At 42.4% G+C, this 14,272-nt stretch overlaps 2 protein-coding genes across 3 annotated transcripts in view; one reads left to right on the top strand and one right to left on the bottom strand.

Annotated features, from left to right (window-relative positions):
• The window catches only part of LOC131685933 (small ribosomal subunit protein uS12m), a 108,553-nt gene that overhangs the window by 61,142 nt on the left and 33,139 nt on the right, over nucleotides 1–14,272 (top strand). Inside the window, exon 1 of one of the 2 annotated variants that reach the window (XM_058969972.1) lies at nucleotides 646–785. The exons of the other annotated variant lie outside the window; for it this stretch is intronic. The gene's annotated coding sequence lies outside the window, so the exon portion shown is untranslated. Of the gene's footprint in view, nucleotides 1–645; nucleotides 786–14,272 lie in introns of those variants that run through there. 2 annotated transcript variants of the gene reach the window in all.
• LOC131685918 (aminopeptidase N-like) lies at nucleotides 7,205–10,408 on the bottom strand. Its single transcript, XM_058969950.1, has 4 exons — nucleotides 9,383–10,408; nucleotides 8,973–9,304; nucleotides 7,678–8,911; nucleotides 7,205–7,619 (listed from the first exon to the last, which is right to left on the bottom strand). The coding sequence occupies exons 1-4, from the start codon at nucleotides 10,354–10,356 to the stop codon at nucleotides 7,388–7,390; spliced, it is 2,772 nt and encodes a 923-aa protein (XP_058825933.1). The 5' UTR covers nucleotides 10,357–10,408; the 3' UTR covers nucleotides 7,205–7,387.

Below are 14,272 nucleotides of genomic sequence, written 5' to 3'. Positions count from 1 at the left end.
TTTCCCACATCATGCAGTGCTTAGGCCTGAAAGTAGCACCACCAAATTGAGAACCGTGTTTAATGGATCAGCTGCAACATCCAATGGAATATCATTGAATGATGTGATTATGACAGGACCTTCATTGCAACAAGATATTTTCGATATACTGATGAAATTTCGGTGTCATAGATACGTTCTAACAGTCGATATAAAGAAATGTTTCGACAAATTGAAGTTCATGAAGAAGATCGGCAATTATAACTGATATTATGGCGGTTTTCACCAGACGAGCGAGTAAGCACATTTAGACTTAATACTGTCACTTACGGCACGTGTTCCGCCCCTTTCATTGCGGCTCGTTGCCTCAAGCAGCTGGCGATGGATTTCGAGCATATATATCCTGAGGCAAGTTGAGTCATTCAGATGGATTTTTACATGGACGATGCGTTAACAGGCCATGAACTGATGAACTGATCGTAGTGAAGGATCAACTTACCACTATCCTAAGTAGTGCAGGGTTTGAGCCTCACAAATGGAAGTCAAATGAACCCAGCTTAGCGGGTGAAAAAGGCGAGTCGAAAATCGTGAAAATCTTAGGAGTGCGTTGGGACACACATTCGGACAGGTTCAGCTTCAGCAACGAAGTCAACGTACAAGCAGGAATGACAAAACGCAACATTTTGTCCGAAGTTCAAAAGATTTACGACCCTCTCGGAATTTTGAGTCCCATAATTGTTCACGGAAAGTTAATTATGCAAAGTATATGGACGAAGAAAGACTGGGGTGAGCCGCTACCAGATCAGGTAACGGAAGAATGGAAATGGTTCTGCGAACTAATAATATAGAATAGCTGAGCTCGACACCATTAGTTTCGCAAGGTACATTACTACCACTGGAGGTACAATAGAGCTTCATGGATTTTCAGACGCGTCGAAACGAGCATACGGTGCTGTGATATATGTTAGAACAGTTGTCGAGAATGAAGTACATATCAATCTACTCTGCGCAAAATCTCGTATAGCTCCTAGTGCCGAGCAAAACAAAAAAGAAGATATGACAATTCCTAGAATGGAGCTTCGGGCTGCCACATTATTGGTGGAACTAATGACAAGGGTGAAGGAAACAATTAACGTTAACATCGAAGGCGCTTATTATTGGATAGACTCAATGGTAACTTTAGATTGGATCTCTAAACCTACCAAAAATTGGCATACCTTTATTAGGAATCGAGTAGCCAAAATCAACGAAATGTCATCGTGTCACGACTGGAATCATGTTTGCTCTATAGAAAATCCTGCCGATTTAATTTCTAGGGGTGCTTCCGCAAAGAAATTAGCAGAAGTTGCAATTTGGTGGAAAGGTCCGGAATTTCTGCAGGAGCAGGACCGACCGTGGGTACAGAAAGCAATGAGAACATTAATTACGACGATTGACCTGCAACCACAAGATATACAAGATGAACGAGATTATACATTGATAGATCGATATTCCAGTTACACAAAGCTACAGAGAATCATTGCTTACTGTCTACGATTCAAACGGAACTGTATGAGTAAAAAAACCGATCGAACCGTCGAACATCTCATCTTAAATGAGTTAAAACAGGCACACAACCAAATTATAAAGATGATTCAGCTGCAGCATTTTTCAAAGGAGCTAAATAAACTAACATCCGGGAGAGCTATTAACAAAAATAGTCTAATAAGTATGAACCCGTTCTTGGATACCGATGGATTACTTCGGGTTGGAGGAAGGCTACAGTCATCAGGAGTAGGATTCAATCAACAACACCCTATAATATTGCCTAGAAATTGTAACGCGACATGGTTGATTGCTGTGCAACATCATCACCAGTATCTTCACGTTGGCCCACAAGGTCTTTTGTACGCACTAGGATTAAAGTATTGGCCGATCCATGGTAGAAGTTTGGTTCGCAAGATTGTGCACAAACGCATGACTTGCTTCCGGAATAATCCAAACACAGCGAAACAAATTATGGGACAGATTCCGGACGTGCGAATAACCCCTGGGAGACCATTTCAAACATGTGGGGTAGATTTTGGTGGCCCTTTCACTATCAAGGAAAACTTCGTTCGAACAAAAAAAAAACACTGAAAGCGTACATGGCCTTGTTTATATGTTTACGGACTCGAGCCGTACATTTAGAACTCGTTAGTAGCCTTTCTAGTGCTTCAGTCATAGCTGCACTAAGAAGATTCACTAGACAACGCGGGCGTTGTAATGTAATTTATTGTGAGAATGCCACAAACTTTGTTGGTTCCCGGAACGAGATCAAAGCATTAATCCTCTTATTTGAAAACGAAGTGGAACCAGAAATACGAAATTTCTGCCTAATGGAGGAATGGAAGTGGAAGTTTATTCCACCTCGTACTCCTAATTTCGGAGGAATATGGGAGGCAGGCATAAGGAGTGTTAAAAACACATGAAGAAAATTCTAAGTTCTGCAATCCCGACGTACGAGGAAATGCTTACACTATGCTATATTTCACCCTAAGGAGGAAAATTTGGTCAACACCAAAATTTCTCACCAGGGCGAAAATTTTTTGGTAAAATCAGTCTTTGCACTTGAAGGGCACAAATCCTTATTTGTTTTAGTTTTAAGCTATTTGCGTCAAGCCGGTTCTAATCCATTCCGACAAAAAGTTAGTGCCGGTTTCTGATGAGGCGAATCCTAAACGCAACCGTGTAACAATGCTTACACTATTGAAGCAAATCGAAGGATGGTTGAACACAAGACCTATTTCTCCGTTATCCGCTGACCCACGTGATCCTATTCCATTAACCCCAGGATATTTCCTCATTGGAGGCCCTATAAATACTCTTTCAGACGTGAACATCACTGAAACATCGTTTAGCGAGCTGACACGTTTGGAACAAGTACAAAAAATGTACAACTGTTACGGAAGAGATGGAAACACGAATATTTAAATCACCTACAACAGAATCGCTCAGCTTTAATCTCTAATCTCAACCCGACAACTCGGCTTCATTTCTAAAACCGGCCGGGATTTCAAGGACCCGCATTCTTCTGGAAAATGCTTCTTTGATTTGGAGCCCCCATCAGCTTACATGGAACTTACGGATTGAACGGGTGCAGAAGAGATTTGTCCGATTCGCACTACGAGACCTTCCATGGCGGAATCCTCTGGACCTTCCACCGTATCCTGCTCGATGTCGCTTGATCGGTCTCGATACACTGGAGCAATGCAGAAAGCTTTCATGCCTCGCAACGTTCTCTACAACCTAGATTCCACCGTACGACGTTTGGATTCAACGAACTGATAACCGCATGTATTCGAACTTTCTCTACGGTCGAGGATTTGTTCGAGTTTGGTGAACCATCGCACAAGTTCGCAAGAAAGTTTCGCGGTCTGCTATTTTTATGACTTGACTCCTGCTATTCATTAAGACTATTTTTTGTCGGATAAATTATTTTAATAAATAAATAAACAGAAGAACAAAAAATTCTCTTCAATCTCCCCTAATATACTAGTTAACAACTATGACAACTATGAGTGGGGGAGTATGTGAAGTGCTGTCGCTCTTTAGTTGGGCACCCTATTATACTACAGCATGAAAACCCCTGAAATACATTATAGCTAATCTAGTAGGCCTTTCTTGGAGTTTTTTCCTACTGCGAGCTTCTCTAGTTTAGAGAACTGGGTATTTTTTCTTTCCGCTTTCAACCGAGCAGCAGTCGTTACTAGAACACACTTTGCGCTGATGATTTCGCCCGGTTTGGCAGGTGGACCATAATGCACCGTTCAGCCGCATGCATGCTTCGTTTTATTAACAACATTTGGTGGACGAAAGGACAAGCTTTAGAGCCTATCAATCTTCCTAGTGACGAGTTGCGGCATACGGAAGAAGAGCTGCGGTAAGCGGCGCACGGCTTAGTTTATTCTGATGAAACTGCCGTTCTAGCCCAAACTCAAGGTCCGCCAAATCAACACCACAACGTTGTGGATAAGGCCAGTGGCCGTTCCTCACTGAGAAGGGAGTTCTGCACAATCGGGAGTTCTGCATAGTAGGGAGCGAATCGGTTCTGCACTCTACACACCAACCGCAGCTAAGTTCCCAAACACCAACCGATACTTCCCAAACAACATTCAATCACCTTTTTATTTGTAGACTGGATCCATCGCCGCTGTCGCTCGCCAACCGAGAGACCATATTCAACGAAATTCACCAAGGGTTTGACCTCCCACAAGTGCGACGATTGTTGGACAAGGTCAGACGAAGCTGTGTTTCATGGAGAATTTCAAAGTCTGCCCCGTCGGCTTACTTCATTGATCCGACCATTTACCTTAAACGGACTGAACTGCTTCGGACCGACGCTTGTCAAAATGAGCAGAAGAAATCTCATGCGCTGGGTGATCCTCTTTACGTGTCTCACTATCAGAGCCATCCATTAGGAAGTGGCGCACTCGCGGAGTATAGAGTCGTGCATCATAGTTGTCCAAAGATTCGTCTCCCGCCATGGTATGCCGCGGGAATCCTCATTTGACAAAGCCACCTGTTTCCAGGACAATAGCAACGAACTGTAAGAGCACAACAAGATGGTGGCGGAAAAGTTTACTACTTCACAAACGACATAGAAGCCTGTTTACCCGCACAGTTGGTGCATTGGAAAGGCTTGTTCGCTCGGTCAAGGTGGCGATCGGAGCGACGCTAGATGGTACCCGAAAATCCGACATCGAAACACTGGAAATGATTCTGTTAAAAGCGGAAACCATGATAAATTCAAGGCCACTTACCTACACCTACACCTCACTGAAGTCTGCAAGAAGCATTAACATCAAACTACTTCCGAAATCAAGTTCCTATCAGCTGGCCCAGTGGACAGCCGGTCAACTCTACGAAACAGTTAGAACTTGGCGCGGTTCATTGCCGACGGATTCTGGTGTAGATGGCTGAATACCTTCCAGTGATTACACGCAGATGTGGCTGTTTCCAGGAGGTCGGCGATCTGGTCTTGGTCGTTGCCGAAGCAGCAAGGAACTAGTGGACTCGAGGACGGATCAGTGCCATGTTTCCTGAACAAGACGGTAGAGTACGGTAGGCGCTGGTGCGAACCCCAGCGGGTCGACTTTGAAGACCAGCCGCGAAGTTGGCTGTTTTGGATGTCGATCTGAATAGGAATTCTTTGCCCTCATCAAGGCCTACGAATGGGGGCATGTGATGACGAGACCCGCTGCGGCAACACTACCGAGCGCAACGCTCTATTTAACGATGACGGATGTGCTGAGTGATAGTGAAGTTTCGCAAAGAAACTTCATGCAGCCGGAATAAATCGAACTAAAAATAAATGGGTTGAGAAAAAATGCTTAAAATCAACTCCCCCTTCCCCCATATAACAAATTTTCACAAATTTATTTAATTCCCTTCCCCTTCCTTAGACGTAATATTTCTTTAAAAAAAATTCTTAAGTGAGAGTTACGTAATTTACGAATGATTTCCTAGACACAACCTCATTGTTAACAATCCCGATGTGATGTTAATACTATAGAAAGGAATTTCCGAAACCAATTCTGCATACAGCGTATCTAAGTCGAAACCAATATTTAATGTTAGAATCATTCATATTGTCATTGAAGGTTGCCGTAAAGCTAGAAAAACTTTAGAAAGAGAACTGTGGAGCGAAAAATAGGATTTTTGGCAACGTATGGCAACACGTCCAATGTTATAAGAATAGGCAGTGTTCGATTGGAATCGTTTTTGACAGCTAAACCCGAATTCAATCGATACAAAATGGATCTTTTTCTAGAGTTTTTCTAGGTAAACCATGTTTCACATAAAACAAAAGCATCGCATTTCAAATTATGTAGCAAAATTTTTAAGGAATCAATTTTGGGGATAATACTTCTGTAATTCCATTGTAAAACATTGATGGGCCTGTTTTGAGGAACACTGAGAATAGACACTTTAGAAGTTAAGTAATATTGAATACTTTGAAAATTTAGACGGCGTTTTCAAAACATTTTAAGAGTCCACATTCCGATTGAAATTTTAGTACCAATATGATTTAAATGTCGTTGGTTCAAATTTACTGCAGATGGCTAACGAGGAAAATCAGTTTTTTCATGCAACAAAACAATTTGATGAACCAATTTGCGCATGAGGACACAAAACCTAACTTAGAAAAACTGGATTTGAATGTTTCGTGGTCCACTCGTCAGTAACTTACATCAACTTGCTATCAGTTAGACTGTATATCCAAGCTAACACCAAATTGGCGTGAATCCATCTATGCAACGCCTATCGTAACCCTGTTGTGCACAGAACAAAAAATGACAGCGTTATCGGTTGATTTGCAGAAGCCATGACGAAAACAGTCAAGCCACTGCGCTCGATGGTTTGTTCGTACTATCAGCTCCACCCCGAATTGAAGAAATTGGACATCGTCGTGAGGCACTTCGTGTCCATCCGATATTGCCGAAACGGGTTTTATAGCTCTACCTTCTGGAAAAAGGTGAGAGCGTCGAATGGAAGCCTGTTTCCGGGCACCCAACGGTGCTGTTGTACAGTAGAAGCCGAAGAGGAAGATCGATGGCAACCGGCCAAGCGGTGAAGAAGTACTTGGATCGAAATGGACGTTGTTTTTTTCGTGCAGGAAGGCACAATACCTAACTTAAAATTAGTTTTTAGCGTGCTAGTTGCTTAGTTCATGCAAGACGTATGACTTTTTCGATTAAGCGTCTAACTAGTGCCAATTTTGGTGATGGTTTAGATTTAATATCTAATTGGCACCAAGATGGTGTTAGTTACTGATGAGGAGAATACGAAACTACGTTATACGAATACGTTAGGTGTTGTGCCCTCCTGCATGAAAAAACAACTATTTTTTTGCATTGCTTCTGGAATAAGGCGAATGACCGGTTAGGTTAAGATCATTTTCAATAAATCCAATCCAGTTTTTGCAATACGTAGCGTTTGTTACTGAGACTGTTTTTGTGCAAAACGCACTGCTATGTTCAATCAAAATTTCAGCCATTTCTTCCTTACACGCTAAAAGTTACAGACAACGAAGCGTATCCAATTTCTTTTAATGCAGTCTTGTTTCTACCGTAGACGGTAACTATCGTCGGTTACCATTAGTAACCAAATAGATCGACATGAATTTTGGCAAACGCAAAATTTATTCTGTTCTCAACTTTAAAAAATAACAAATTTTGAAGCTGAATTGGCATTGTCTTTCTGATGAATTTTAAAGGTAATCGATTTCAAATTTGATTGTTTATATCGCTTCGCAGATTATTCTTATCATTATGTCTATGGGAAGTCCACAGAATGGTGGCGTAATTTGGCTGGTCTGACTTCAGGTCGTTCGATTGAAGTAAACAGAAAAGTTTTTCTGTGAATTACATTTGTTATTTTCCTATAATTATACATTATTTTCATATTTCTCGAAAAATTCAATAGTTATCAATCCCTCTAAGCTGTTGAACCAATCAGCATTCGCTTTCGCCACCGCCCGTGCATTTTCTGCCGTTTCTGCAGTAATCACCTCCTGCAACGTCATCAACAGTTGTTCCAACATCTGCCGCTCCGTGGCACTGTTGGTTCGTAAAGCAATGCCCGATATAATTTCGTTAAATGTACCCTCACCGAGAACGCTGAAAAAAATTAAAAATGTTTCTGTTTTCTCGATAATCTCAATCTCATCGGACTTACCTCAACAACTGCCTGGCATTATTCCCTGTCATTAGAAAATTTATTGTTGTATCAATACCCTCACGGCCGCCTGCTACGATAGCGTTTACAATCTGTGATCGCTCCGAAGATAGGTAAACCACGTTCGGTAACTGAATAGCCGTTAGAAGTGCTTTCACACTGTTTTCATCTTTCGAGCAACCAAGTGCTGCAATCAGATCGGTTCGCTGGGCTTGGTTCCGGGAATCAACCATTTTCGGGAGTAGATAGGACAGTTCCTTGTAGGTTCCGGTGCGTAACCCGTGGCAATAGATAACCGCTGCCACGTCCGGATGTACGACGGTTCCACCGTCGACTTCCGTTCGCAGAGCGGCATATGCTTTGTCCAGACAGTCCTGGTTGCCAACTCGGCAGGCCCAGTTGGAGATAATTTGTTTCAGATATTTGTGTAGAGTGGATTCCTCGTCGGAAACCGTGTCGATTTGAAGAGTTTTGTACACTACGGCGGTGATTTCTTCAACGAATTTCACGAAATTGGGATAGTGAGCAGTACCGCGAAGTTTGTCGTAGAAGTAATTGAGTACGTTGTTGGCTGCGGCCCACGGAGCGTAGTCGGTTTCGTAACGTAAGTAAGTCAGCAGCTTAAGCGCCACGCCCATGTCCAATCGATCGGAACGGGCTAGGTTGAAGGAATCATCGACCAACTGGGCACGATTAGCGCGGCTGATTGATAGTGGATTTACAAAAAGAGCATCGATGATCAGTTCCCAGTTGTGCTGATCGTAGTTCACTCGATAGTAGCCGAATTGTTCCCGATTGAAAATGATCCACTGGTTGCTGGGTGTGTTTGTTGACAACTTGGAAGCTTTGCTTGTCAACCACTGAATACGACTCTTTTCGTCGGCTTTCGGACTACTACGATCAATGTAATTGTAGGGAATACTCCAAATGTGGTCACCCGGGAGATGTTTATCCGCGAGGAAACGTTCCTGTGAGATGATGATCTCGCCAGTATTGTACATTCGACGGATGTTCAACAGAGGGTATCCCGCAGCGTTTGTCCACGATTCCATCAACTGTTTGACGGTGGAAGTGTATGGAATTACGCCCTTTCCATCGATAGCTGCTTGAAGCCCGTCGTACAGGTCGTCAGGAGTGGCACTACTCAATTTCCTGTTATTTAGATAGATGTGTAGTCCTAACTGCCAGTTCTCATCGCCCAGCACCTGACGGAACATGTTGAGGACACTGCCGGCTGCGGATAATAAGTATCATTTCATAAGTTTTTAATTGAGTTAAACTACTAAATCACTTACATTTCTGATAGGCAATGATATCGAACAGGTGCCATATTTCATCCTGCGAAGCAGCTGGATGATTCATCGGTCGAATATTTTCGGAGGCGTCCAAACCCAATGCTCGCTGTACAACTTCCACATTGAACAGTTCCCTATATTCCAGTACCATATCAGTCGCATAATACTCATACAGGGTGGCGAATCCTTCATTCAGCCAGATATATTCCCACTTTCGGGGGCTCACTAGGTTGCCGAACCACTGGTGGGTAAACTCGTGCGCGATAACCGTAGTCACTCGTTTACGACTGCGATAACTGTTGACCGCTGGATTGAACAGCAGTGCCGGCTCTCTAAAAACATAAACAAATCAATATACAACCCATTCGATTATCAGTTACCCAATCAATAAATTCCATTACTAAACCTACCCATATGCAACCAAACCCCAATTTTCCATCGCACCTGTGCCACGGTCCGGAATAGCAATCTGTGTCATCTTCGGCATGTAGTCGTAGTACGGCAACCCCGTGTACTTATCCAACGTATCCAGTATCTTCGTACCGGCTTCAAGTGCCAAGGCCGAATCGTCAATGGCATTCGGACGGACTAAAATCTGATGGCGACCGTCGCTTCGTGCCACAAAATTTGTAACTGCGAACGCTAGCAGATATGTCGACATCTTTGGCGTGGTACGGAACTTGGTCACCAGATAGGACTCGTCGGCAGCTGGGTAGATAGAAGCGATCAACATGTTGGACACTGCGTTGTAATTTTTGTCGTATGTGATCCAGAGGGTGAAGGTTGTCTTCAGGTCCGGTTCGTCGTAACAAGGGAATACTCGGCGAGCTAGAGTTGCCTGGAAGTGGGTCGATCCAACATAATTAACTTCGTTGGCATTGTTCCGGTAGGTGGATATCAGATAACCGCTCTGATAGTTCAACATCGCTCCGGAATAGGTGACTTTCAGGATGTACTTTCCAATGGACAGTTCTGCTTTAGATAAAAATACGACATGTTCAATCCGGGTGTCAATTGTAAATTTTGGATTGTCGATCAATAGCGGAGCTGCTAAACCATTGATTTTGAATAACTCCGTCGATTGGATATCGAGGTCCTGTAGATGCATCGTCACCGTGCTTGTCGGCTCCAGTACATCGAAGTAGATCTCGGTCGTTGCTTGGAAGGTTCGATCATTTTTATGTACGTCGGTGAACAACTGGATGAAGTAATGGGATGGAACGGTATTTCTTGGAAGGAAATACGATTGATCGATTTCACGACTAGTATCCTTCGGTGCTACTTTCAGTGCGTACGAACTACCTTCCGGAAGAGGACTTAACGCTTCTGTTAGAACAAATCCAGAAATCACCATCAAACAGAACCGAAATATAGTTGCCTTCATTTCGCGGCCGTTCAGAAGAGGGTTGAAAAATAAACTGAAGACGTTACCTATGCGAGCATACGATTTTAAGGCACTTGGCTAGATAAAGCTATTGCCATTGTAAAAGGGTCCTATATTCTGACGGTCGGTCACGATTGATAGTAGCGCATCTTTTACCCTGCCGGTTATCTATGTATAACGATGTGAAGTGATAAGGCTGAACGATTCCAGTTTTTTGGTTGATTAAAAACTAATAAATGATTACTCGCAGGTTTACATTGATTATTCGTATGTTCAGCTATATTCTCTCTTATATGCACGGAAAGAGGATCGATCAAAATTTAAGCTAAAAACCTGTTTTAATCCACCTAGCGGTGCGATTGTGCCTTTCACATTAATCCAAACTACACGGACAAAAATGGTTCCCAAAATCGTGAATAAAGTGCCACGAATCCTGGAACAATCACGTTTTTACGTTATAGAAACAGGATCATTAACAAAAATCATGTATTTTATAATTAGGTTCAATTTCCCTTCAGTAACGCCCGCATAACGCTTATTTTAGTGGAACTATTTGTTTTTGTTTTGTGATTTTCAGTCACGGTTTCCGCCAAGTCATTTCTAATGCGATTTTCAGTACGCGAACTAGATCACAACTCATGATTATTCGTAAAACCAAAGGTTGACTTATGATGATTTTCATAGATATAGGAGCCTTAGTTCACAAAACCAAAATATTCTGGAAATGTTCTCATGAACTATTTCACATAAATAATATCCATGTATTCGTGAACTGGTGCATGATATCTAGTATTAGTCACAACTCACTTTTATTTTTGTGAATTAGTTCACGAAATCATTAAATTCATTCATGTATTCGTGAACTGGTTCATGATGCCTAGTACATGATTTACAATCTATTATGCGTGCTGGTGATATTTAGAAGATATCGCTAATCATTTACATTGAAATTTTCCCGTGAACTCTTTCACAAAATTTGGAGAATTATTTGTGGAATCAGTTTCATTTCAGTATTATTGTGTGAAACGTCCGGCTGCTAGCGATCGTAGTAATAGACACGAGCATTAGATATAAAAAACTATTAGGACCTCGAGCATCGTTATTCGTTTGATAAGGTTAATGGTGATGTCTGGATAGAAAAAGAAAACTGCGCAGAGAATCTCAAATAGTGTGCGGGATTTAATTCACTGAACAAGATATCGCGAATCTGTCACATTTTTATGATCCAGTTCATATCGTCACGTTATTCCGAATAAAAAACCGATAGTAACCAAAAAGTAATAGATCACAATTAGACGAAGAGAATTTACGAATACCATGGTAAAACTGCTGATATCATGAACATTAGTCATATTACTCTTCGTGTCAAATTTGGAAGTAAGTTCTAAAAAAACATTTCGATAACATGAACAGAAATTACGAAAATAATGACTAAGATCCTGAAATTATGAACATGAATTACTATATTTATGATTAAAATATTACGATAACATGAAGGGCAGTTACAAAAATCGTGACTTAGATCCTGAAATCGTGAACACAAATCACACAACTCGTGACAAAAATAGCTGAAATCATGAACATGAATCACTCTACTCATAACTAAAATATCACGATAACGTGAATAGAAATCACAAAAATTGCGATTAAGATCCTGAAATCATGAATTTTAATCCCGCCAATCTACCAGAAAAATGCGATAGTAAACTCATGAATGAGATAGCACAATAATGTGATGAGAAATCACAAGAATCGCGAATAAACTCTTGAAAACATGAACATCATGTGACTGTCGGCTGTGCATTCTCAAATCATGAACTAGAATCACAACAAAAACTAACATGTCTAGGGAACAACAACAGTACCCCTAACCAAACATTCTAATGTAACGCCATGTGTATATTCGGGGCGAACTAGTTTTTTGAAAACAAAAATAGTTTCATGAATTCGAAGTTTATTATCCATAATTTCAGGAACTTGGTCATGGTTTTCGTAAACTGTTCATGAATTTATGACTGGTTTTTTTCGTGTACGATTTCATGGCTGGTTATGTTCAATATAATGGTGGAAATGGTCATTACATATTCAGTACGATTTGCACATGCATACCATGGATAATCGACAGCCACGAACTTGAGAAGCTATGTGTCGAAGCTGAAACACTTGAACCCAGCAGCGGAATCAGGAGGAGGGTTCGGGGGTCCGGACCTCGCCAAAAAGTTTCAACTTGTTAACAAAGTTTTCAAACAAAATCATTTCAAAGCAAATTTTTCACTGGTTTTACAGACCTACTAGGGAAGTTTATTTTGGAGGAACTAGGATATCTTCTTAGGGGGGAGGGGGGAATTGATGAGGGCAGGTGGGTTTAGGGAAGGATGGTGTGTGATGGGGGGATAGACCGGGATTAGCTTGACGATGTTCAGAGTGATTGCATAACTTTTCTATATGAGAAAGACAAAGAAGTAAGGTGATCTTATAAATATGGGACATCGGGTTTTTTACTTAAATTATTATAACAAACGAACAAAGCGCACCAGGGCTTCTAAATTTCGAAAAATATCGTTGATTAAGCTTCAAAACAAACGCTAAAAAATTGGTGCAGTTTGTATGAATAGAAAAAAATTTATTCTGGAAAATTAGGGCGAACCTATAAATATGGGACAGACTGTAATTTTTCCATGGAACCAATGTCAAAAACTTGAAGCAAAGTGAGCGAAGGTCTAAAATTGTCCAGATGATATGAAATTTGGCATCTGTGTTTACTTTGCCATTTGTAACAATAGGAGGCCTTTGAGATTAAAAAAAAACGAGTGTTTTTTGCAATGCACTAATGCGGTTGCGAGGGTGGCTAAAGGGGGGATGAAAGGGTGAGGTGTCAGGGTAAGTGGGGGGCGATACTACACCAAGCTTCATATTATACCTTCCATTTGAAACTTGTTTTGAGAAAATCGGTTCGATCATCTCCGATTAACCGATGCGCAATTGTTGGTCACACATATACACATAGACATACACACATACGAATACACCCTAAAGCCCTGGTAAAGGAGGATGGTTGTGATGATCCGGGCCGAGATCACCACGTAAAGCAAGGTAGGGCATAACCCCAATTCCAAGGCGTGAAGCGACCCGTGCCGAGGGATGAGTGATCGAGGGGGTGAAAAAGATGCTCGATCGTTAACGGAGCCTGTGGGGTACCTGGGCAACCCCCACAGTAAGCGTCCCTTACCACGCTAATGCGGAGCTCTGGCGTGGCGGACATATATTTCTCGCGCTACTCGTGGGACTATACATGGAGATGAATAAAAATAAAAACAAACAGACGGAGGTGCCAAACCCCTTCGCTAGAGGTGGTTTGGCGAGGTCTCCCCCCCGTGGGGAGAGTAGTGGAGCGATGAGTGCTGCATCCGAAAGCACCAGTGACCCCCCAGCGGCGGTAGGCAATAACCCTACCAATGCATCGGAGGGGCCAATATCTGCGATGCGCAAAGTAACGAAGCAACTCGATTCTATAATCGACTTCGTTAGCGGAAAGCAGAATATAGCCAAGGAGTTGAAGTTGAGCCTCCTGGAGCTCCGGAAAGCTGTTCGTGTCGCAAGACAGGAACAGCAGGCATATGTTGAGAGGGTGGAATGTCGGGAGAGGCCCGACAGAGAAACCCAGACAGTGGCCTCCAATAGGGAGGAAAGAGAGAAGGTCGATAGAGGTTCACAGACAGTGGCCTTTACATTCTACGGAGCAGCCACGTCGATCGGAGCGGCGACCGAGTTCCCCTCGAAGGGAAAAGGAAAGGGAAATCGCAAGACGGCATCGAATGCGAAGCGCCCTAGGAAGTCGCCAGGCGAGGGTGCCAAAACCGACACCACTCGGCGTGCAACCGTCAAGGTCAAACGCCGCCTGGGTGAGGTAAGCGAG

Source organism: Topomyia yanbarensis, chromosome 2 (genome assembly GCF_030247195.1).
Source record: "Topomyia yanbarensis strain Yona2022 chromosome 2, ASM3024719v1, whole genome shotgun sequence".
Lineage (NCBI taxonomy): Eukaryota > Metazoa > Arthropoda > Insecta > Diptera > Culicidae > Topomyia > Topomyia yanbarensis.
This window is presented reverse-complemented; position numbering and strand designations above follow the sequence as displayed.